The sequence below is a fragment of the Danio aesculapii genome, chromosome 18 (assembly GCF_903798145.1).
Source record: "Danio aesculapii chromosome 18, fDanAes4.1, whole genome shotgun sequence".
NCBI lineage: Eukaryota > Metazoa > Chordata > Actinopteri > Cypriniformes > Danionidae > Danio > Danio aesculapii.
In genome coordinates this window covers 42,670,939-42,695,622 of record NC_079452.1, presented here as the reverse complement: position 1 = coordinate 42,695,622, position 24,684 = coordinate 42,670,939, and the positions used below count along the sequence as shown (strand labels likewise).

At 34.3% G+C, this 24,684-nt stretch overlaps 1 protein-coding gene across 1 annotated transcript in view; it reads right to left on the bottom strand.

Annotated features, from left to right (window-relative positions):
- Positions 1-24,684, bottom strand: part of itpr2 (inositol 1,4,5-trisphosphate receptor, type 2) — a 176,602-nt gene that overhangs the window by 115,716 nt on the left and 36,202 nt on the right. Inside the window, exons 9-22 of the mRNA XM_056478765.1 lie at positions 23,943-24,038; positions 21,841-21,891; positions 16,160-16,308; positions 13,889-13,988; positions 13,648-13,811; positions 11,635-11,776; positions 11,402-11,560; positions 10,312-10,484; positions 10,105-10,224; positions 9,808-9,990; positions 7,220-7,471; positions 6,975-7,122; positions 880-1,027; positions 568-755 (exon numbers count right to left, since the gene is read on the bottom strand). Of these exons, the coding sequence (XP_056334740.1) occupies positions 568-755; positions 880-1,027; positions 6,975-7,122; positions 7,220-7,471; positions 9,808-9,990; positions 10,105-10,224; positions 10,312-10,484; positions 11,402-11,560; positions 11,635-11,776; positions 13,648-13,811; positions 13,889-13,988; positions 16,160-16,308; positions 21,841-21,891; positions 23,943-24,038 (2,073 nt within the window). The remainder of the gene's footprint in view (positions 1-567; positions 756-879; positions 1,028-6,974; positions 7,123-7,219; positions 7,472-9,807; positions 9,991-10,104; positions 10,225-10,311; positions 10,485-11,401; positions 11,561-11,634; positions 11,777-13,647; positions 13,812-13,888; positions 13,989-16,159; positions 16,309-21,840; positions 21,892-23,942; positions 24,039-24,684) is intronic.

Genomic DNA, 24,684 nt, shown 5'->3' with positions numbered 1-24,684 from the left:
TAATGTTAATAGTTATAAAAGTAATAATGACTGGAGTAATAATTTCATTTGAAACTACATTCAAGAAGTAATAAATAAATATTTAACAATTTTTTTTTTTTTTTTTACATTTAATAAATGCTGCCTTGTTGAACACAATAGTTTTATTCAAAAAAAAAACACACACACACATTAAAAAAAGAAAAGAAAAACTGACCACAAACATTTGACTGGGTCACATTTGCAACCATGCTCTCAAGCTGATTTTTGGGAAAGGGGCACTCCGGCTTGTGTAATACTAATTAACTACATCTATTTTTTTTTTAGAAATATCTAAAATAAAAGCCAAACAGGAAACTTTTTTGCTTTCATAACTTTAATTATGGGGCATTTTAAACTTACAAGATGTTTTTGTTTGTGATATATACACACTAATTGACTAACCTGATAGTGTCAGCTTAAACGTCACTAAAGCAAATTAAATACAGCACACCCCTATCCAAAACCTTCTTTCGTCACAACTTAAGTTGCATAACTCATAAATTGATCTCATTTGAATAGCTTTCCAGCAGTCTACAAGGGCTTCACCTGCAGAATCTCAATAATCCTGAGCTTGGTGTCCATCACCATGACGTTCTCGTTGTCAGGGAGACAGATCTGCTTGCCGTGGATTGGCTGAGCGTCGGGCAGACAGTGGGGCATCATCAAGCCTCTGCTCAGCACCATCTGAGTCACCATCTCACCCACACCGTGGATGGTGCGCATGACATTATTACCTACACAAACACAGCCTGAAGTGTTACAATGCCTCAAGTACAAACTCGCAAAATCCTGGAAAACAAATACTGAAGCAGCGATACTAAAGTAAAAACGGACAACTTTAAAAACAGGGTCTCTCACCTCCCTCTGGGCCCTTGTTGAGTTTGGACATGAATGTGTAAGTGGGTTGGACAATGTCCAGGATGGCCAGCAGGGTGCGTGTGAGGCACAACAGCTCATTAAAGCTGTAGAAGCCAAAGTAGACCAGGTTACGTGCCAGGTGGACCACCTGTGACAGAGACAGACAGAGGGGAACCCATTAAAATTCAAAGTGTCAGAGAGTCAATCATTAGTATTCTGTTAAGGCTAATGCTGCCAATCTGCTGTATCCCTGAACGCAACACATAATACACCTCAAACCTGGTGCACTGACATGGATAAAACAGACAGAAGCAGAATAACAGGATATTACTAGCTACATCAATTTAGATGCCAACATTAACATGTTCCACATGTCTGATTCACTAAAAAAAAAAGTTAATATTTTTTACTTTATTTTTATTTCTCTTTTTTAAGGAAGAAAAAGAAAAAGGAATATATACAAATACAAAATACAGCTGCAAGCAGCAATTGTCGGGGCCAAGCAGCCCAGCAGCCACATCATAAACAAGCAATTACAGCATAATTGTCGACATGACCCAAAGAATAATTTAAGACCAATTTCATCAAAATGAGCATATGCAGTGAAATGTTATTACCAAATTTGAAAGGTTCGTTATTAATGGCTAATGAATGCTTTACATGACCCATAGGTGGTGCTGGCACCAAATTTTTATGGTGTGGTCAGTGTGAGGCAACAATGATAGGCCTAAAATTTGGTATTATTAGCTTTAACTATTGCTGAAATGTAGCTTCAGATGTAGTTTGGCATCATGCCATCACATTTGTCAATGCAGTAAACAAAAACCGTTACACCTATTGACACAAATTCCGTAACTTTTTGTCAGCATAGTCTGAAGATGATTTTAGTCAAGTTTGATGTAAACTAGCCAAACGACGTAGGAGTTCGAAAAAGTAGGTTTTTGACTTAAGGCAAGATGGTGGACAGGAAATTCAGTTAATTAAGACATAATTGGTATCAATATTCTCAGGACCACCCAATGAATGTATCAAGACAAGTTTCATAACTATATGCAAAATTTGTCAAAAGTTATTAGCATTTTTAGAAATATTGTTATAACATTTGACCAAAAGATGGTGCTGCGGTGAAACTTTTTGAGCACCTTCAGGGCACAGTCCCGAAGACACATCCCGACTTGCATAAGAATTCGCCAATGCGTCTGTAGAATATAGCAATTTTTGACAATTTAAAATGGCTGACCTGGAAAAAAAAAATCTGACTTCATTCCACTCAGCATGCTCAGCCAGACGTAAAGAGATCAATTGTATAAATTTTGGACAATTTTGGGTTGAGAAGTTATTAGCAGAAAAAAAAAGCATTTTTTTTTGTATCTCCGGACCACTAGGGGCAGTGCACCAAAACGATGCAGCTCACTTCAGACCATGGTTCAGACCACTTCTATGCGTAACAGAGATAACACCTTAAGTCAATTTTTGCAAGCTCTAGGTAAAATTTGTTCGCAAGTTAAACAAAAACGGTTCATCTATATCAACTAGAATTCAATAACTTTTAGTCAGCATGGTCTGTAGATCATGTGATTCAATTTTGGTGAAAATCATAAAAACGGCCTAGGAAGAGTTAGTTCAAACAGGTTTTATGTAAATTCTAAATGGCGAAAAAAAATGAATTTTGATTGTAGCCCATTCAGTTCAATAGCCCATTACTTGCATTACATCCTGCCAGTGTAACTGAATGTCTGGGTAACTCCAGTCTTCCCCACATTTACTCCAACACTCTCCCCTATACTTCTCCTGTGTCCTGGGTTATAAAGTATCTGGTAAGATTCAGTCCAGCAAAAATCCCGCCACATACCAGAGCTGGAAGAAGTGGCCTGTACAGAGCAGATATTCAACCAATCTTCCTCTGAGATAAATCGGTTGGATTCTCTCTCCCATTTTAGTCTGATGTCATTTGTTGAGTGTAAGAGCTGTGGCTTTAATTCTTTACATAAAAACAATAACTTTGCGATTGTAATTACATGTGGTATTGAGATGAGTGGTTGATCGGATCAAAAGTAGATGAAAGAGACAATCCTGTTTATGTTTTAATCTCTTTTTTTTTTAGTCTCTTTTGTCCACTTTCAACCACTCCCCTGGGATCTGTTCTTTGTACCTTGTTTAAAAGGTCTGAGATGCTTTGACAGATGTTGTATCTTTTAATCATGATAACAAACCTCTGGCTAATGTGGTTCTTCAAACAAGTTTGTTAATGAGATTAAAATATCTTGATATATTTGTTTGGAGATCATTGCTCATGTTTGTTTTGAAGGACAGATCTATCAATCCTCAAAATCATGATCAGCAATGCTGCAATTGTCTGGTGGCAAGCCAACAGGGTAATGACATCATCTGAATAATATTGAATTATCAGCCATGTGAGCAAAATTATAAAAAACTCTAGTAAATAAATGATACACAATACATTTGTACCAAGAATAGTATTTGGACAGGTTTACACTTGTATGTGTCAAGAGTTTTGTATTTAGCAATTAATTTCATTTAACCTGTAGAGTGGATTTGATAGTGACAGCATTAAAATTGTCTTAACGGCAATCCCATGGCATAACTCACTATATAAATTATTTTGATTTATTTTGCTTTATTTTGATGGTCCATTTGAGTATTAGTAGACTGTCTGTTTAATATCTGTTGATACTGCTCCTTCAACAGACATTTAACTGACTATAAGAAACTTTGCAAGTACATGTCAACTTACACTAACCCTAACCCCAACCTAACAGTCTACTTATAATCTAATGAGAATTAGTTGGCATGTAGATGCAATGTAGGCAACCTTAATTCAACAGACAGACCATTAAAATAAAGTGTGACCAATATAAAAAAAAAAAAAAAGCATTTTGACATTTGACAAGTGGTCTGCACTTCCTGTGTGTCATCAAGTTACTCATATTATGTGTTTTTATTCAAAAATAAATCTGTCAGTTAGAATATTGGCCAATTCTATTATTATGCACTCTCAGAAATAAAAGTACAGATGCTGGAACGGAACCAACTCAAAGTATGCATTTGTGCTTAAAGTCCTAAAGGCAGGAATACCTTGAAATGTACTTATTAGTCCTTAAAATGATAAAAAAAAGTATGCTATATAAAGCCTTTGAAAAAGTATCATCCCATTTCTAAGTGTATATTACACACCAGTTTTTTAACTTATTTGAAAAACCATGATTGATTTCACATTATTGTTATTTTTCCTAATTCAACAAAATGAGATCGAATTGGATCACATGGATTGTGTCAAATCTTCAATAATCCAATCCAGCAAGTAATCCACGTTAAGTACAAAAACAGAAATTCACATTTTTCAGAGAGGAAATTCTGATATGGGCTTATTCTGATATTTCAGTGTAATATTGCAAAATAAATTCATGAAATTTACATATGAATGTAAAAAAAAACAATACTGAGGTTTTTTTAACAGGTTGCTTTTTTGTGGCTGTTTAAACACATTCACCCATGAGCTTCTACACTGTGACTACATTTACATGGATATCAGCAATCAAATTATTTGATCTAAATAAGACAATAATATGATTAAGATGTTAACATGAGTTGCTTGAATGTTCCTTTCATGATTCTGTTTTACATGTTATAGCACACAATTCGATTAACTTCATTGCGTCCCCACGCTATCCACTTTTTATGCTATTTCAGGCGTTTCATTTTTAATTTGTCGACGTTAACTTTAGTTTGGCACTTTCACTTTCATTCAGGAACATATCATGCATGACCCCCATGGCAAATGAGATATTAGATGCGAGTAAGGACTGCTGGAAGCAGAGATGGAGGATTTGAGTCACATGACTTGACTCAAGTCAGACTTAAGTAGCAAAAACTTAGGACTTCAGACTTGCTTGACAAATATCCAAAAAAAAGACTCTACTTGACTTGGACTTGAGTTACAGTAAATGACTGGAAATAAGTTGTTTTTGTTAAATAAAAAAACGTTTGTTATATATTATCAGGGCTTGACATTAACTTTTTTGATCACCAGCCACTGTGGCTAGTAGTTTTCCAACATTATTAGCCACTCGCCATTTTCACTAGTCACAATTTAATTGTTAGGAAAATATATTTTATACACATCAATTTGACTTTGACATGCTAAAACTACTTGATTTAGATTTTGGGTTATCTTCACATGCCCTCTCATTCATTTCACTTTTTGTGTGTCGTGTATGAGCTTGCTCAATAATCATGAGCAAATGGGTCATGGTTTCATAGTATTACAATTAGTTTTTATTTCACATAATTTTCAGCGCTCAAAATTAAGGATTTACCAAATTTATCTCTGACCACACCAAATATAAACAATTAATTATTTCTTAGCCACAAATTTTAAATGTGTCAAAACAAGCAATATATAGCTGTACACTATACTTTTTATTTAACAAAACATATGCACAGTAATCTGTCCTGGCTAAAGGTTCCAGATCACCAGCTAACTACACATAAATGGGGAGTTAATCTCCCATTAAAGCAATGCTATTGTAAAAAATGATAATTAAACCATATTAACGCAAAAAAAAGCAGGAAAAAAAAAACATACCATGTGATAATGAAAATATAAATAATCTCTTCAAAGAATAGTTAAAGCGAAAACAACAGGGCTGCTTATAATAAGTCAACTCTAGAAATCTTGAAAGCAGCAAGACATGTGGGTGCATGTTCATCACATTTTGTCTAGTCTATTTGAAAGAGAACCGATCACATCAGTTGTAATTCTAGACACAGTTGCTTCACGCAAGGAAACGGAAGCGCGCATGCGTTTTAAACAGTCTCACGCATCACCTCAGCTGTTAGCGCAAGTGATGACCCTTTAATTCGGTATTCACCTTCTTTCTATTGCTCACGCAAATGCAATTATTGTCGTCAGTCGTGTTGCTTCTCAATTCTACGATCGCCTTTGCATGCATTTTGGACCATCTTTATTATTGAACTCTGCATTTAAGAATTATTAGCCGGGAAAATTAGTTTCAACCAGCCAAAGTGGCTAGTGGGAGTGTCTGTCTTACCTGCCACCGCTGAAATCTGCGGGTGCATTTGGCGGGTGTTAATGTCAAGCCCTGTATATTGTGCATTACATACAAAACTGAAAGTTATATATGTAAATAAAAATTGCAAAAGAAATTGCAAAGGTTCAAAAATCGACAAAAAGTTGATTGACTTGAAAGTGACTTGCTAGAACAAGCTACGACTTGAACTGAGATGAGCAGTGACTCAACTTGCCTTAGACAAAAATTGACTTGACTTGCTTGAGAGTTAAGGTTATGACTTGAGACTTGCACATGTGTGACTTACTCCCACCTCTGGCTGGAAGAGTGTTGCGTTAATGGAATTTGATACCGCACGCTGAAAGGGAGAAAAAACCTCTGCATTTCGCCGTGAACACTGTATATTTGTCTGTGGTCTTTCACTGACTAGGTAGGTGAAGAGAATAGTGTCAAACAGCCATGTGTATAGACTATCCTGTCACAAAATGCAGCGAAAATCCTACACAAGGGTAATAGTTAGATGGCTGTGTTTGCATGTCTGTACTGCACATCAATAATGTGACTAAAATTGGCATACTCCACATGTCTTAATCCAATTTCTGTTTAGTTTGATTATGACCTTATTCGGATTAATGAAAAAAAGAAAAAAAAATGCTGTTTACATGGTAGACTCTTAATCAGAGTGTTGTCTTAATCATTAAAATCGGATTATTGGTGGCCATGTAAACGTACTCAATGAAAGCATTAAAAACGGATATTCAAAAACATCTAAATTGTCAAACGCAGACAAGTTCAAAGCTATTTAGACCCATTTTACACCAGCATTTAGTATCACCCTCTTGCGACTTGTCAACCAAATTGCATCTTAATACCAGGTGCAAACAGGTCTTCAGAGTCATTCCTTTGGGAGTCATCATACTTTATGCTACACACTTTATATTCAGAAATAGTGTTGCCAAATCGTAATCCAGCAAACACCGTCAGACCATTTCAACATCAGTATCCACATTAATAATTCGCCCCCACTAACCAAACATCTCTCACCTCAAGGGTTAGTTCATTCTTCTCTCTGTCTCCAAATGGATCAGGCTGACTGACCACATCTTTGAGATATTCGTCTACAAAATGCATAGTAGGGGCAAACTTTCTCTTCATCTCTTCTCTGGACGTGTCTCTGAACTCATAGTCATACCTGAGCAGCAAACGAACATTTAGTCGAGCCAAAACAACATACTGCAGTTTGACAAATACATTCAGAAGTAAAACGTGGCAAAAAGTGCTTGTCTTACTCATTGACAGAGATCTTGGAGGGTATTTCGGTCCAGAGACGAGCATAGCGAACAGGCACCACAGCCTCCTGCGGGTCACGGTCCACATGCATGTGCAGCATTAGACGACAAAAAGAGGCACGCAGGTTGTAAGGCAGGCAGTCGTCGAACATGCAGCGCAGGATTAGATCTACTGGTAGTGGAATGGAAATCTGATTGATGGCCAGATACTGCCGGTCCAGGCACATTTTAGCAAAGAGATTGAGTTGACACCTGTGAAAGATTGAATAGGTCACTTGACTAAACATTATGTTCCCGTAAGGGACCTCAAAATGATTATAAATTTGAGCCCAAAATGATTATTATACTTACTTAGAATTTACTCATTGAAATGTAGGCAATTTGTTTTTCCTCCAGAAGAGCATTATAGACATTATAGAAGATTTTTAAAAGCAACTATCATTCTTGGTGATTTGTTAAATGCAATTCATCAGCTGCTGTCACAATGTAAATTAATATTCAGGAATTCTGATGATACATACACACATCTATGGGATGTACATGTACACATACACTACCAGACAAAAGTTGTCGTCTATCTAAGTTTTAGAAACAAAAAATAACGACTTCTAGTTGACCTTTTGGAATCAGAAGTGGCTTATGTGAAAGGAAAAGGCCTCTAGATTATGCTTATTTTACCAAAATAAAATATGATCATGCCTTGATTTTTTATTATTTAATTAGGAAATTAAGGTCTGACTCTGCTTAGACAAAAGTCTGGTCATTTAACAGAAATAATGTACAGAATAGAATATAAAGTCATGCTGCAGTGGAAAAAGCATTGATGTTGTGTATGACTCTCATGAGCTTGGACGGCTGCATCCATACATCTTTGCAATGACTCAAAGTCATCTGAGATGGCAAAGAAAGAGTTCTTGCAGGACACCCAGAGTTCATCAAGATTCTTCATATTCATCTTCAATGCCTCCTCCTTCATCTAACCCCAGACATGCTCAATAATGTTCATGTCTGGTGACTGGGCTGGCCAACCAGCCAGGAACTTTGATGTGGAGGCTGAAGTATGAGAAGGAGCGCTATCCTGCTTAAGAATTTGCCCTCTTCTGTGGTTTGTAAATGTCTTGATATCTCAGGCTGTTGATGTCGCCATCCATTCTGCAGATCATCCATTCTGCAGACCAAACCATGCTTTTTCCTTCATCAAACTCGACTGATTTCTGTGAGAATCTTAGGTTCATGCGGGTTCCAATAGGTTTTCTGCAGTATTTGTGATGATTGGGATGCAGTTTAACAGATGATTCGTTGAAAGAATCTACCTTCTGTCACTTTTCCAAATGATTAACTAAAAGTCGTTATTATTTGTTGCTTTTACAACTGGGACCGACTACAAGACTTTTGTCAGGCAATGTATACTTAATTATGTGACAAGAGGTTAATATTACTGGTATTAATTTAGTTTTGCCTGTATATGCTTTTTTAAACTCATAAAGCCATTGTTTTGTATTTTATTAAATAACCAAGAATAATGGTTTTAACTCAAAATCGCATACATAAAAAAAATCAAAGGATCCTATATTTAAGGTCAGCAATGTTTCAGTACTCAGAAAACATAAAATACAAATGAGAAATTGTAAAGTTTTTTAAAAAATAAAGTAAAAAAACAACAAAAAAACAAACAATTAAATATGTTACAGGAGCCACTTGTATTAATATTATTTTCATGGTTTTATTTTACTACTCTTAGATTAAGGGTAATCATTGATTTACATTTTATCAATTAACAAGAACTGCGATTTAAGGGAAAACTATTCTAATGAAGAAAAAAACAAGTCACCTATATCTGGAATGGCAGCAGCAACTGTTGTTTTTTGAGAAGGATCTGGCTTAAGAGACGGTAAAGTTGCAAGCTGAGCTACATGCAATGATTTTAATGCATACAACTAACCCCACCACTAACTCTACCCCTCACAGTGATGTCACTAGCTCCATTGAGTGCATTGTGTCTGAGACTGCATGTCTCAGCTTGCATATGCAAGTCTGCAGTCAGATACTACTGAGTTTTTCAGATAATAACTCTTAAAGTAAAATAAAGGAAAATAAAGTAAAGGTAAGGTAAAGTAAAAGTAAAGTAAAAGCAGAGTAAAAGAAAAGTATAGTAAAAAGTGAAGTAAAAGTAAAGTTAAGTTAAGTTAAAGTAAAAGTAAAGTAGAGTAAAAGTAAAGTAAAAGTAAAGGTAAAGTAAAAGTAGAGTAAAAGTAAAGTAAAAGTAAAGGTAAAGTAAAGTAAATTAAAAGTAAAAGTAAAGTAAAGTAAAAGTCAAGTAAAGTAAAAGTAAAGTAAAGTAAAGTAAAAGTAAAAGTAAAAGTAAAGTAAAGTAAAAGTCAAGTAAAAGTAAAAGTAAAAGTAAAAGTAAAGTAAAGTAAAGTAAAGTAAAGTAAAGTAAAGTAACTAAAAGTAAAAGTAAAGTAAATTAAAAGTAAATTAAAAGTAAAAGTAAAGTAAAGTAGAAGTAAAAGTAGAGTAAAATAAAGTAAAGTAAAAGTAAAAATAAAAGTAAAGATAAAAGTCTCCAGATGTGGTTTTACTATTACCTGTAATAGGTGATGATGTCAGTGTCCAACTTTTGTCCATCCTTGGCATCCTGTGCCAGGTGGCGAATGGACTTCCCATGAGGCTCTTTGTGGTGATCAATCCAGTACAGCCACACCTCTTCATCCTCAACATCATCATGGAGTAAAGACGACTCCAGAGAGGTCTCTGTGTGCTGGATCAGTCTAAAGAAACACAAGATCTCCTCATATATCATAACACAAATGCAAAATCACACTTGATAATAGCTTTATATGCTTTCATTGTTATACAGCCAATCTAGGCAGAGCAAATCTCACTTGGTCTGAATGAGGATGTCTGCATTTGTGGGGTTCAACATGAACTTGCAAATCAGCTCCTGAGTGACAGGAATGGCAGTTTTGTTGGACACACAGAGGTCAGATAAGTAATCCAGAAACCTGTGGAAAAGATGCAAACAAACATTCAATTAACTGTGGAATCTACACTAATCAATGTTTGTGAATGTGTAAAGCTCTGGGTCAGACCTGGGCTCACGGTTCCTGCGCAGAAGTTTGACAAAAGTCTCGATCTCACGTGCCGTGATGTGCTTCTCTAAAAGCTTTCGGTTGTTGTGCAGGAGAGCAGTGATCGTGTCTTCAGCCAAGATTTCATAGCCAATCTGAGCCTGCATGATTGAAAAGTTCTTGGCTATGTACTCCTGTTAAAAAAAAAAAAAGACATATATTAGTCTTATATTATTATATCATATTAAAAATGACACATGTATTAGTCTTATATTATTATATCATATTAAAAATGACACATGTATTAGTCTTATATTATTATATCATATTAAAAATGACACATGTATTAGTCTTATATTATTATATCATATTAAAAATTACACATGTATTAGTCTTATATTATTATATCATATTAAAAATGACACATGTATTAGTCTTATATTATTATATCATATTAAAAATGACACATGTATTAGTCTTATATTATTATATCATATTAAAAATTACACATGTATTAGTCTTATATTATTATATCATATTAAAAATTGCACATGTATTAGTCTTATATTATTATATCATATTAAAAATTACACATGTATTAGTCTTATATTATTATATCATATTAAAAATTACACATGTATTAGTCTTATATTATTATATCATATTAAAAATTACACATGTATTAGTCTTATATTATTATATCATATTAAAAATGACACATGTATTAGTCTTATATTATTATATCATATTAAAAATTACACATGTATTAGTCTTATATTATTATATCATATTAAAAATTGCACATGTATTAGTCTCGGCACCTGATTAAAGGGATAGTTCACACAAAAATGAAAATCCTGTAATCATTTACATTTAAGAACATTAACAGGGGGAACCATCATTGACATCCATAATATTTTTGTTCCTACTATGGAAATGAATGGCTGATTTTTTCCAACATTCTTCATTATGTCTTCCCTTGATTTTCAACAGAAGAAAGAAATCCATTGAAAGGTAAGAACCACTTGATTGAGAGTAAATGATGAGGAACTTTTCAGTTTAAGGCAAACTATCCCTTTAATAAGAGTTAATAATTGGAGGTTTTCATTGCCTGATTCTTGCGGTAGTCTTGTTGGGAATGGCGCAGGGTTCTGTAGCACAACTGTAGCATGTACTTAAATGCAGAGTTGCGCTGCTCACCCACATCTTCCAGCTTTGGCATGGGTGAGTCTTTAACCTCAGAAAATGGGGCTTTCAGAATCCCAAAGATCTGCAAGTGTAAATATTGCAGTCAGGAATTTATCATTTAATTTAGCTGTGATTCTCAAAGAATCAACTTCAAACCTGTGCCAGGATGTTCTGCTCTCTCATGAGTTTCTGCCTCTCTCTGTTGGGGTTCGATATAACCACAGACAAAACGTCCTGTCCGTTGTTCGGCACATCACCCACAAAAAAGATAAGATCTTCCAAAAGCTTAATAGTAAACCTAAACATATACATTTAACACTTAATACATTTACAAATGTACACTGACTAGACATTTTATGAGGTAGCCAACTACACAACTGCTTGTTAAAACAAATATGTAATCAGCCAACATGCATTTAGGGATGTACTGTAGCTGTAGTCAGGATGATCTGCTGAAATCTGATAATCCTTTATTTCTGCCACAACATTTGGAAATTGCTATTTAGGGCTCTTTTTTATCACTCATTTTATCACTATGGCACTCATTTTGTCAGGAAACTTTTTAAAATCCATTCCTCAAAAAATGAAGGCACTTCTGAAGACAAAAGTGGACAAGGTGCACCTAATAAAGTGGCCAGTGAGTATATAACTGATCTCATTATTCACTTGCGTAAATGTCAGCATGGAGAGAAAAAAAAAAGTTCCACCAGAGCATTTATACTACAGGCACAGATCCTGCCTTCTCTAACTTTAACTTAATTAATATAAAGGTGTGATTGAATAATCATGTGTTTGTCAATACTGTGAACTATATATTATAAAATGATTGGTTTTCAAGTAAACAAAGAGTACAACTAGCAGTCAGAAATGACAAATATTTGTAAAAGTAAAATATGCGAGTTTAAAAAAAATAATAAAAAGTCAGGGGGAAAAAAAGAGAGCAAAAATACGAGAGTTTTCTTAGAAAATATTAGTGTCTAGTCACCCTAATAACAGGGTTGGGCGATGTCGACCAATTTGACATCAGACGATGTCTAATGTGATGGACAATGGCTTCATTGTCATAGGCGGCAGTGAATTAATTATTTATGAATAATTAATCAATTCATAACGATATTTGTAGCCTACGGTTTCAATTACCTGATCCTGCATGCTCTGTTTTACCCAAAACCAAATCATCAATAAATAAAAGTTACACACAAATTACCACCTGTCAATCACCTTTTCTGTGGGACTCTGACATGAATAACCAGAGCGATCTCTGTTGTTATAATGGCATCAACACACAGTATCTGAGCATTGGCATTGGCATTGAAATGGCATTGGCCCAACCAACAGTCTCTGAGGTTTGCGCTCAAAGTACAAGCGTAAAAACGAAAAATTGAAGCAGTGTACTGATGCTGTGACTGACTGCTGGAGCTCAGACACGAGCATACGCTGCAGCATGACAGAGTGTGTGTGTTCACGTGATGTGCGTTTTCAGCGGTATAGTGTGGAAGGAGGGCTTTTCAAAAATGCTAAATGAAACGCCAGTGTGGACGTGGATTGTTTTCTGTCTAAAATGCCAGTTTAAAACCAAGAAAAATAATTCGTGTAAATGGGGCCTAAGTGTGTATTTTCATGAGCAGGTTACGATGCCGGCTCAGCATCGTCATGAGCCAGTCTATTGACCCAACCTTACCCAATAAACATTCCATTATGCCTTTACAATCAACACTAATATGACAACACCTTAAATGATTAGTTCACACAAAAAATAAAACTCTGTCATTGATTACTCACTTTCATGCTTTCCTACAATCTCCTGAGATCTTTGTTCATCTTCAGAACACAAGTTAAGACATTTTAGATCAAATCTGATAATTGCTTTTACAGTTTTTTGGCACACAAAAGTGTTCTTGGAGCTTCGTATGATTGCAGTTGAACCACTAAAGTGACATTGAATGTTTTGACAATGTTTATGCTTCCTTTTGTGGTCTATGGAGGATGAGAGAGCTCTCAGATTCCATCTAAAATGTCTTAATTTGTGTTCTGAAGATCTCAGTCTGAAGTTTGAAGCTCTCATGTGATTGAAACAACATGAGGCTGAGTAATAAATAACAGAATTTTCATTTTTGGATGATCTAACTCTTTAACCTATTCAAACACGTCCAGTGAATACAATGTTACCTGCGTTCATTTGCTGCAGCGTAGTTGCTGATCCCCAATATACGTACAAATGACTCCAGAACTTTGTTTGCATCATTGGCAAAGTCCAGGTCTCTGACCTCAGAGAGGGGCACAGAATTAATGGAGAACGCCTCCTTGTCCTCCTTCATGTGGCACGTGCCAATCTGTTTGAATGAACAGAGAAATCACATGAGTTTCAAGAACAAGAGAAACTAAAGAAAAACTAAAGGTAATATCAAACCTTGAGCATAACTGGTCGTTCCTCCTCAACATCAATGGGAATGTTAGTACTGGTCACCCAAGTATTTGTGCACAAGTTCCTGAGTCTCACATAAGAGTTCCTAAAAAATTCAAATAAAAAGATTTTAATGTTTAGGTCATAGAAGCACTCAATTGTACAGAATGTCTAGCACAGTGTAGACACTTTTCTTTGTTATTAAAGTTTTGCATTATTTAATTTATTTGGATACGATAAAAAAATTTGCTGTCAATTGTTCTGTTTTGTTTGTTTCTTTAAACCTTGCACACTGTTCAAATGTACTACCCTTTTGTTAAATTTCACGAAATTAAACTGCTGTAAAACTGCATCAGATAAATATTTTTTTCAAATTTTGTTTCAATAAATCTGTTAATCAACCTCAGTCCTGACCAAAACTACTTATTTTTTTAGAAAATTACAGGATTTTAACTCTTTAGTTTCCAAGGTCACAGATTATGTCACTGATTTGGTGAAAACAACACACAAAATGACACATTTTTAAAATAAAAAGTAATTGTGGACTGGATTTTTTTAACCCTTTTATCACAGTTTTGAACATGTGAACGATTAGTAACAACATTGGCTTTTATGCATCGTTGGATTTTATTTTTTTCTCATTACTGTACTGATGGTGGCTGTTTTTGCCCCATTGACTTCCATTATAACCACATTTGATGGTGCCTAAATACACAGTCTTTGTTTTTACTCCATGTAGTTCTGACAGCTGAGATGCATATTTTGATTTTCTCAGACACAGCAAGGTCACACACTCAGACACACATACACACACTTTAATTAGCTGTTATATTCCATATCTAAAGGGTTAATGGTGCCAACTGATGATCAACAGTAAAAATTCTAACATTTTACTTCTTTCCAACAGGGAAAACCACCAACAATCAAAATTGCATGATTATATGGTGTCATAGTTTTGTAATCAAAAAATGTGGTTATAATGTAATCAATGGGGCAAAACCAGCCACCAGCAGTAAATTGGGGAGAAAAAAATGATAATCCATCAAAAACAATGCATCAAAGGCAATGTTGTTAGACATGTCCAAGACTTTAATAAAAGGTCAAAAAAATTTAGTCCACAATTACATTTCATATTGAAAAAACGTTACTTTGTCTGTTTTTTCACCAAATCAGTGACATAATTTGTGAATGTGGCAATTAAAGAGTTAAAATCCTGTAATTTTTCTAAGCAATTTAGTAGTTTTCATCAGGACTGAGGTTGATTAACAGATTTACGCAAAAACAAAAAACAAAAAAATTTGAAAATAAAAATTATCTGATGCATTTTTACCGCAGTTTAATTCAGTGGATTTTATCATTAACGTAACAAAAGTGTAGTAAATTTGCCTAGAGTGTATCGATTTTCAAAGCATTCTCTCAAAATGTGTCAAAATAACATTTGTCACCAAAAATTGTTCCGCTAGCTGAATAGTTAGTTTTTATATTGTCAATACATTTGAATTTAGTTTTTATATATATATTTAGTTTCAGTAATTCTATTATAACAGAGTTTACAAAACATGTCCAGAGTAAACAAAAGCAAAGTTTATTAAAGATCATGTATAACATGTAGTTAAACATCTCTAGTTAAAATATTTTGGCAAATTAGTTTGTAAAAGCGTCAACTACTGCTACTTCTCCAAACATTCACTGGTCAGATTTTCTTTACCTCAGGATGAGTGCTTATCACTTTTTTTTATTTCAGCTAGTTTTTTCCAGTTACTGTTTTTAATTCCAGCTAGTTTCAGTTTTTCATTTACTGTGAGATTTAGATTTGATTGCAGTTAATGAATGTGAAATAAAGTATGTTTTCTGGGCAGTAATTTTAGTCTTCGCTTTTATTTACTAAAATATTCTTGCTCTTTTTCTCACTGATAGCACTTGACAACGACTTGAATAAAATGAAACCTGGACAAATGGTTTCATAAGTACATTTTAAAATCCAAACGGCTCTAACGGCTTTATGAGCACTTGAATGCACTCATTCCACAATCATTAAAACACTGTATTCTCTTTCAAAGCCTTTCATTTTCACACCTTGATCTCTCAGCTTGCACTTTTAGCCGCAATAGGAACTTTGCATTGCCTTTTTAAGGTGGATCACCTGCACTGTTCCTCATTTTTGATAAAAGTGTTATATAAATATATGCAATATAAATGCACATCCAGTGTGAAGCTGTACTCTGCTCTCATGGGTTTTTTCATGGATGAAAGTAATTTCACCGTGGAACAACTAACCTGGGGACCAGGCAGTCTGCCCGCTGTAAGGTGGTGGCATCCAGTTCAAAGAGAGATGCGATGTCATTGCCGTGGGGCACTGCAACCAGTGTGTAGGGGATCTTGTCAGCCTGCCACTTCTTTTTAGAGTACAAAGACTCTGTGTTGGTCTGAGGTTTGCAGAGAGAGAGAGAGAGAGACCAGGGAAGGTCACATTGGTGTATAAAAAACCCACAAAGCAAACACCACTAAGTCTGCATGCACCACTAGAACTGCTTTTAAAAATACTTATTGGGAAATTACGAGTTACTGTATATAGTTTGAAGGTTTCTTAAATATCAGTTCAGAGATCAAAAACAGTGAATAGAAAAAAATAGACTGGTAATAATAACTGACAAGTTAAAGGCTTTGTTGCACATCAACAAATTAAAATAAAGAGCATGTTTCAGATGAATTACAATAGTTTGTTTGTATAGAGGGAAACACGGAGACTCAGTGGTTAGAACTGTCGCCTCACAGCAAGAAGGTTACTGGTTTAAGTCCCAGTTGGACCAGTTGGCGTTTCTGTGTGGAGTTTGCATGTTCTCCCCACGTTTGTGTGGGTTTCCCCCTTGTACTCCGGTTTCCCCCACAGTCCAAAGACATGTGCTATAGGTGAATTGAATAAACTAAATTGGCCGTAGTGTGTGTGAATGAGTGTGTATGGATGTTTCCCAGAGATGAGTTGCAGCTGGAAAGACATCTGCTGTGTAAAACATATGCTGGATAAGTTGGCGGTTCATTCTGTTGTGGTGACCCCAGATTAATAAAAGGACTAAGCCTGGAAATGAATGAATGAATGTTTGTATAGAACATTCATTCAATTATTTTCTTTTCGGCTTAGTCCCTTTATTAATCTACAGTCACCACAGCGGAATGAACCGCCAACTTTTTACGCAGCGGATACCCTTCCAGCCGCAACCCATGTCTGGGAAATTGTATAGAACAAAAAGTACAAAAACTGTTGGGTTATGTGAAAATACAAAACCAAATCCAACATATGAATCCAATACATGTAGGAGTGAAAATTATGATATGCATTTGCTTATTTGGAAAAACATGTCTTTCACCAAAGAAGGTCTATACTGACTCCAAAGGCAGATACTGATAAGATAAGGGCCTGGTGTGTGGACTTTGGGGGCTTTACGATGTGGTCACGTGTTGATTGGTCAGTTTGAATTTCTCAGCATTTGGGCTTTAGTCACATGGTCAAGAAAGAAACAAAATAGGCTAACTTCTGGGCCTGCTCTCTTTGTCTCTCTCTCCCTCCCCCTGTGTCTCTCCTTCTACCTCTGATAACTTTAATTTTACATTTAAGCTGGGTACAATTTATATCATATGTTTTATCATTTCATATTTTATCATTTTATACAGTTATTTGTAATTAATTCAGTTGTAACCATAGATAATTATTGTCATTAAATCATCTCATTTTCAAGTATTTGTGAATTACTTTTGATTTAACATCAACACTTAACTGTTCCATATTGCAATACAATACAATCACATAATATCAACGCTCTCCCACATTTTAAGCTATTAATACTGCCCTTATTTGCGTTTTTGGTATAAGATTGCAGAAGAATGGTTTGACTAGAATGTACAGTTTCTTACCATCAATACTGATATTTTTTTAACCAATCGGCAGAACTATAGTTCGAACCGCTGTACTTTAAAACACATTCTTACATACATATAAAAGTACATTAACACGTATAAAATAGCATCTCGCCAATGCAATAACAACAACAATGCCTCAAACTGTACAAACTGAATACATTAAATAAAAATTAAATCCAATACATATAAGACACAATAAATTAAAATGTACATATATACATTATGTGATGGTGTGGAGAGACCCCCCCTCATGATTATGAAGCGCTTTGGGTGTATGGCCATATGCAATAAATGCACTATATAAATACATATTACTTATTAAATATATACACAATAAATAAATGTACATATATACACATTAATTAAATACATTAAATAAAAATTGAATCCAAAACATAAATAACTACATTAATACATATAAAAAAAAACATTAATACATATAAAATACAATCTCGACCATTCAATAACAACAACGCCACAAACTGTACAAACTAATTAAATTAAATAAAAACTAAATCCAATACATATAAAATACATTGATACATAATAAATAAATAAATAAATAAAATAGCATCTCGACCGTGCAATAACAACAACGCCTCAAACTGTAGGGATTAAATTCAATTAAAATTATATTAATTTAAATAAATATATGTTTTTGAAAATATTAAATTATTATTATATTGACAAAGTATTATATTAATATAAATAAATTATACAATAAAACATTTAATTAAAATAAAATATAAAACATTTAAATAAAAATTAAATTAAATTAAATTAAATTAAATTAAATTAAATTAAATTAAATTAAATTAAATTAAATTAAATTAAATTAAATTAAATTAAATTAAATTAAATTAAATTAAATACTTCTGGTGAAAGTCTAAAGCTCTTTGTTGGTGTAACATGTTTAAAACAAGATTCATTCATTCATTTATTTTCTTTTCAGCTTAGTCCCTTTATTTATCAGAGGTCGCCACAGTAGAATGAACCACCAGTTTATCCAGGATATATTTTACGCAGCGGATGCCCTTCTAGCCGCAACCCATCACCGGGAAACACCCATACATTCTTACATTCACACACATACACTACGGCCAATTTAGCTTATTCAATTCACCTATAGCACATGTCTTTGGACTGTGGGGGAAACCGGAGCACACGGAGGAAACCCACGGCAACACGGAACATGCAAACTCCATACAGAAATGCCAACTGACCCAGCCTGTGCTCACAACAGTGACTGTTGCTGTGAGGCGATTGTGCTACCCACCGAGTCACCAAAAACAAGATTTAAATGCTGTTTTTTTTTTTTTAATTAAGTGATTTTAAGTGATTAACTTACATTAATTTCATCTAAACATATTTACAAACTGTGTGTTTGGTGACACAACCCCTGACTTTCACAGTATGTGCATTTCTGTACACACAATATTTGCTTGTTTCGATACACTCACTTAAGTAGGAATTAATTTGTGCATTATACAATGACGATGCCAATCTAATAATGGCTCAAGCTCAAGTACGCATAGATCCAACAAAAACCAAGAGGAACACCCAAAGGTCATCTACAGTGTGGACACTATGCAGAACCGCATCTGTGACACAGAGTGTTTTTTTCACCTAGAGCTTTTATGATGGAGGGCTATTTGGAGAGCAGCATTAGAAATTCTCCTCTGCTTCGACTCTCTGCAGCTCCTCTGACTCAGACATCACGTCTGCCTGACTCTCACGGGGCTCCCCCAGATTCAGACATTATGTAAGGAGCCCCCTCTGTGCGCGTGCGTGCGTGTGTGTGCGCGTGTTTGTCTGTGAGGCTGCTCAAGCAGAATGCTAATACAGCGGAAAGGTGCAGTGAGAGATACAGGCTGAAGGAAGGGGAAAAAAAACATTATCCAGAGAGTAGGAGGACGAGATTTGCGCGGGTCTGTCTGTTGCAGCGTGAAGGAGGGGAGAGAAACCATTACGTAATAGAGAAGTTGTGCAGGAGAGTTGAGTTGAGCTGAGCCGCAATGCTGTGCAGCAGAGACACTTCACTTCAGTCAGGTGATATCTTCAGTTTAAAGTACACATGAAATCAAAACTAATCATATTGATTTTGTTAGCTCACGTTGCTATTACTGTGGTGAACAATTCATCTGTGCATGTCATTAAGAAAATAAAAATAGCTTGCCCTTTTAATCTATAATTGAAAATGAACTTGCTGTTTATTTTCAGTTCAATTTTCAGATTACATCTGTCTGAGGAATTGGGCGTGGCTAATATACCTAACCACGCCCCTCCAAGAGTCAGTTTGACAGCGGTATGACAACCCACAGAAATGGTGAGGAGGAGGTGTCTGTTAGATTGTAATAACTCTCCCAAAACCCGTTCCCCATCTTCCTGAATGAAATCCCTACTTTACTACATCCAATCAGCTCGCAGTAGAAAAAAAACAAGCCAAACCCACCGTTTTGTCATTTAATTTTCTCTTTCTCTAGAAACTGCACTACAATACAGAAAAAAACAGTAGCAGGTTCCGGTTCATGCAGACTTTACACTACATCAGCAAACAGAACTCTTTTATATTTGGTTTGTTCTTTTAGTCTTGACTCAATCTTCAACCAAATCCTCTTTTAGGTACATGGCATGCTCTGATTGTTGACTAATTGAGACAACTTTACGGAGTCTGCCATATTTCATAATGATTAGCCATTGAGATTCGATGTTACAAACGGCTGAAGTTTGATTGGCTGCTTCTGGCATTATGGGCCTTATCATACACCTGGTGGGAATTGTTATTCATGACAATTTGCATTTGTATAATGTTATTATTATTATTAGTAGAAGTAGTAGTAGTAGTAGTAGTTGTAGTAGTGGTGTTTTTTATTAGAACAAACATAAATTTGCATATAATAAATACTAAGTTTGGATTTGTCCACCTGTTGGGTTTTGAAGATGAATGCATCACCATATGAGGCATAAGAATAGAACGTGTGTCTGGACATAGGTCAGTTTTTTGACCACACTTTGTTATTACTGTTCATTTATTCCTTTTCTGGAAATTAGACCCGAATTCAGAAATAGTTCTGAAACAAATCTTTGCGCTTAAACTAAATTAAATATATAGCCTAATGGATGTCTTAAGGTGGAGTGAGTTTCCACCGTTTCCTTATCCACGAAAGTGAAGGAGTAAAGTAAAGAGTAAAAGTAAAGTGAAGAAAAAGTAAGGCCAAATGGAGGAGGCCTAATGGAGGAGACTGATACTATCCTCGCACAGATGGTCTGTTTAACGCTTTTCTTGCTAATAAAGCGTTCAGTTTTTCCACTTACAAAGTTCGCCATGTAAATAGCAAATGCGCCATGGCGCAAAGCAACTGGCTGAGAGTTGTGATTCTGATTGGTTTAATGCACGTTATACTCAAAACACACCCATACTGTAACTCATTAGGAAAATAAGCACTACCCTGGTAGACCATGTGCCAGGGCACAGACTATATTTTTCTGTCCTTAAAATAGCAAAAGTGGATTGAGACATACCCTTAATGCTTTTGAACAATGCGCTTTAGAATTTGCGCTTAAATCGTTAAAATACAGCCCTACGTATTTGGGCATCTAAGTAATATTTGAATCGTTACATTAACAATTAGTCATTTGGCAGATGCTTTTCTCTAAAGCGACTAACAATTGAGGAAGCATTCAGTGATTCAACAAGAAGAGGCAATACAAAAAAGAAGTGCAAACTATTCAAATGAACTGTTAATGCTCAGAGAATTAAGTGCTAGAGTTTTTTTAAAGAGAGAAATATGCTTCTACAGGTGGTTTGTCAAGCCCACTTGTTTTGAGACTGTCATATAACTATAAGCTCCAGATAATACTGTAAAACTAAAATGGGCCGAATTTTACATTACTTGGTGTGTCCTTACTTAAGAATTTTTGTTTGTAAATATATATGCATCTACTTTATTTCAGAAAAAATTAAATAAAAACAGTAAAAAGTAGTTTTCACATGTTCAATTTTTAATTCCATCAAGTAAAATTGCACTCAAAGAGAAACTTACCTCATTTTTTGTGGTTATACTGTCGGTACGATCTTTGAAATCAGGATTCACCTGAAACACAACCAGAAGTGTTAATGTAGGCCCTACAGCATAAACACAGACAGACAGACAGACAGACAGACAGACAGACAGACAGACAGACAGACAGACAGACAGACAGACACACACACACACACACACACACACACACACACACACACACACACAGATGAGTTCAGAATTTGTATACAAGACAATAACCCCTCTGTCTGTCCTGTGCACAGTAAATGACTGTGACTGATTCTGCACCACTGTGACAATAACATTGAAAACACTGCCACCTGCAGTCCGTCTTCCCGAAAATATCAAATATAAAAGCTTTTATTCATAATATTTCACAGTTTAAGAGAGTAAGTTCTCAATTACAGGTAAACTAAAAGACCAGTCAGACCTCAACAGAAGTACCACATTTTGTTAATAATATGACAATTCCCAGTTAGTATTATAGTAGTATATGTACACACAACTGATATATATATATCAGAATTATTGGCCCCCCTTTGAACTTTTTTCTTTTCTATCTTTTTCAAATATTTCCCAAATTATGTTTAACAGAGCAAGGAAATTTAATTTAATAATTCTGACTTCAACAGTATATATATATATATATATATATATATATATATATATATATATATATATATATATATATATATATATATATATATATATATATATATATATATACATACATATACACATATATATACACACACACACACACATATTTATACACATACACATTTCATACATAATACATTCTAATATGAATGTTCATATTAGAATATATATTCTAATATGAGTTAAGATTTATTTAATGAAGAGAAATCTCAAAAGTTTAAGTTGAAATACTTTGTGAAGCTATAAATGTCTATACTGCACCTTCTAAAGCAACTTTGCAAAATATAACAAAAAAATTACTTATAAATATATATTTTAAATCGCAGATATTTCAGTAAAATAGAAACAAACAGAACCAAATGACACTACTGTTGATGCACAGTAAATGCACAAAGCTACAATAATTAATCATCATATCATAAAGTAGCTCAGCCTGATCTCAGGAGAATTTGATGAGAAATGAAAAATTTATTTGATATGAAGATCTCCTTTAAGGGACAGCTTAGTTTATCCAAAAACTCTCAATTCTGTCATCAATTACTCACCCTTCACTTAAAAAAACAGTTTGAGTTTCTTCCATCTGTTAAATACAAAAGAAGATATTTTGAAGTATGTTGGAAACCAGAAGCCATTGGTGTCTATTGTATTTCTTATACAGCAGTCTAGGTATGGCTACATTCTTCAAAATATCTTCTTTTGTGTTTTAACATAAAAAAGAATCTCAAACCAGTTCTAAAAAGTGAAAGGTGAGTGAACAGTGAACACATTTTCAGTTTTGGGTAAAACATCTATTCAATATTTCTGTTGCCCACAATTAACAATAGACTTATTAAAGAAAACTCATTCCCACATTCTTCTGGTATCAGCTTTTAGATACAGTGTTCCTGATTTCAGGGTCAGTGGAGTACAAACTTTAAAAAGTCACCCTACTGAGTGAGTTTTACCACTCTAGGAAATGTTTCATATGTGGTGCACAATAAAAATAAACCACAGGCCTTCACACCAACCACACCATGGCGAATCATATACAATGTTAACAGCTCTTTAACCATGACTCAATCATGCAAATAAGGGAGAGGAGACAGCCAGGATGAGTTTCGTTGAAAAAACAAACAATGAGAGCCTGCATGTGTACCTTCAATTCAATTTCAGTGTATTTGTATAGCACTTTTCACAATACGTATTGTTTTAAAAAAAGTTTTACAAAAGGTGCACATTATAGCATCACAATCAAAATCAGAAAAGTTAAGTTATTAGTTAACGTTATAACTTCATTAGTTGCTAATTACTTTAGCTTATTATCTTGTAAATAATAGCTTTTTAACAGTTAATATTATTATAAGCACAGCTATCCTGCAGTTATATAGAATATAGGTGATGTCATTGTGTACATGTTGAATGAAGTGTATTTGTGTATGAAACGTTTTTGTATTAAGCATTACCTCTGCAGCAAGGTAGTGTCCTGTGGCGAGGTGTTTAAACCGAAACAGGCTGTTCCACTGGCCAGCGCCTCCTCGACACGGGTCATAGTGGACAACCTAAATCGCACAGAAAACATATCAGAGACTTTGTTTCATTCTAGACTGCAGGATACTCACAACAGTTCAGGTAGTTAAGGCAAGTAGATTTTTAAAAATGTAATTCATTTAATTATGCCAATTCAAAAAATAATAGTAAAGGCATACAATGCATGTACTGTACATACAGTGCTCAGCATTAAATAAAAATTTATATTGAATGCTTTTACAATATTACATTTTTGCATATACATTAGATTAGTCAGTACTGAAGCCAAATCTGGCAACAAACTTTATTTATATACACATTTATTTATTTATTTATTTATTTATTTATTTATTTATTTATCTAAATAAACATTTACTTATTTATAATTGTATCTTGCTTTAAATTTTATTTATTTTTTTATTTAAGCATTTATTTATTTATATTTGTATTTGGATTCAAACTTTATTTATTTATTTAAATAAGCATTTATTTATTTATATTTGTATCTGGCTTCATATTTTATTTAATTAATACATTATTTATTTATTTAATTATTTTTTAAATAAGCATTTATTTATTTATATTTGTATCTGGGATAAAACTTTATTTATTTACATACATTTATTTATTTATTTATTTAAATAAGCATTTATTTATTTATTTATATGTATATCTGGC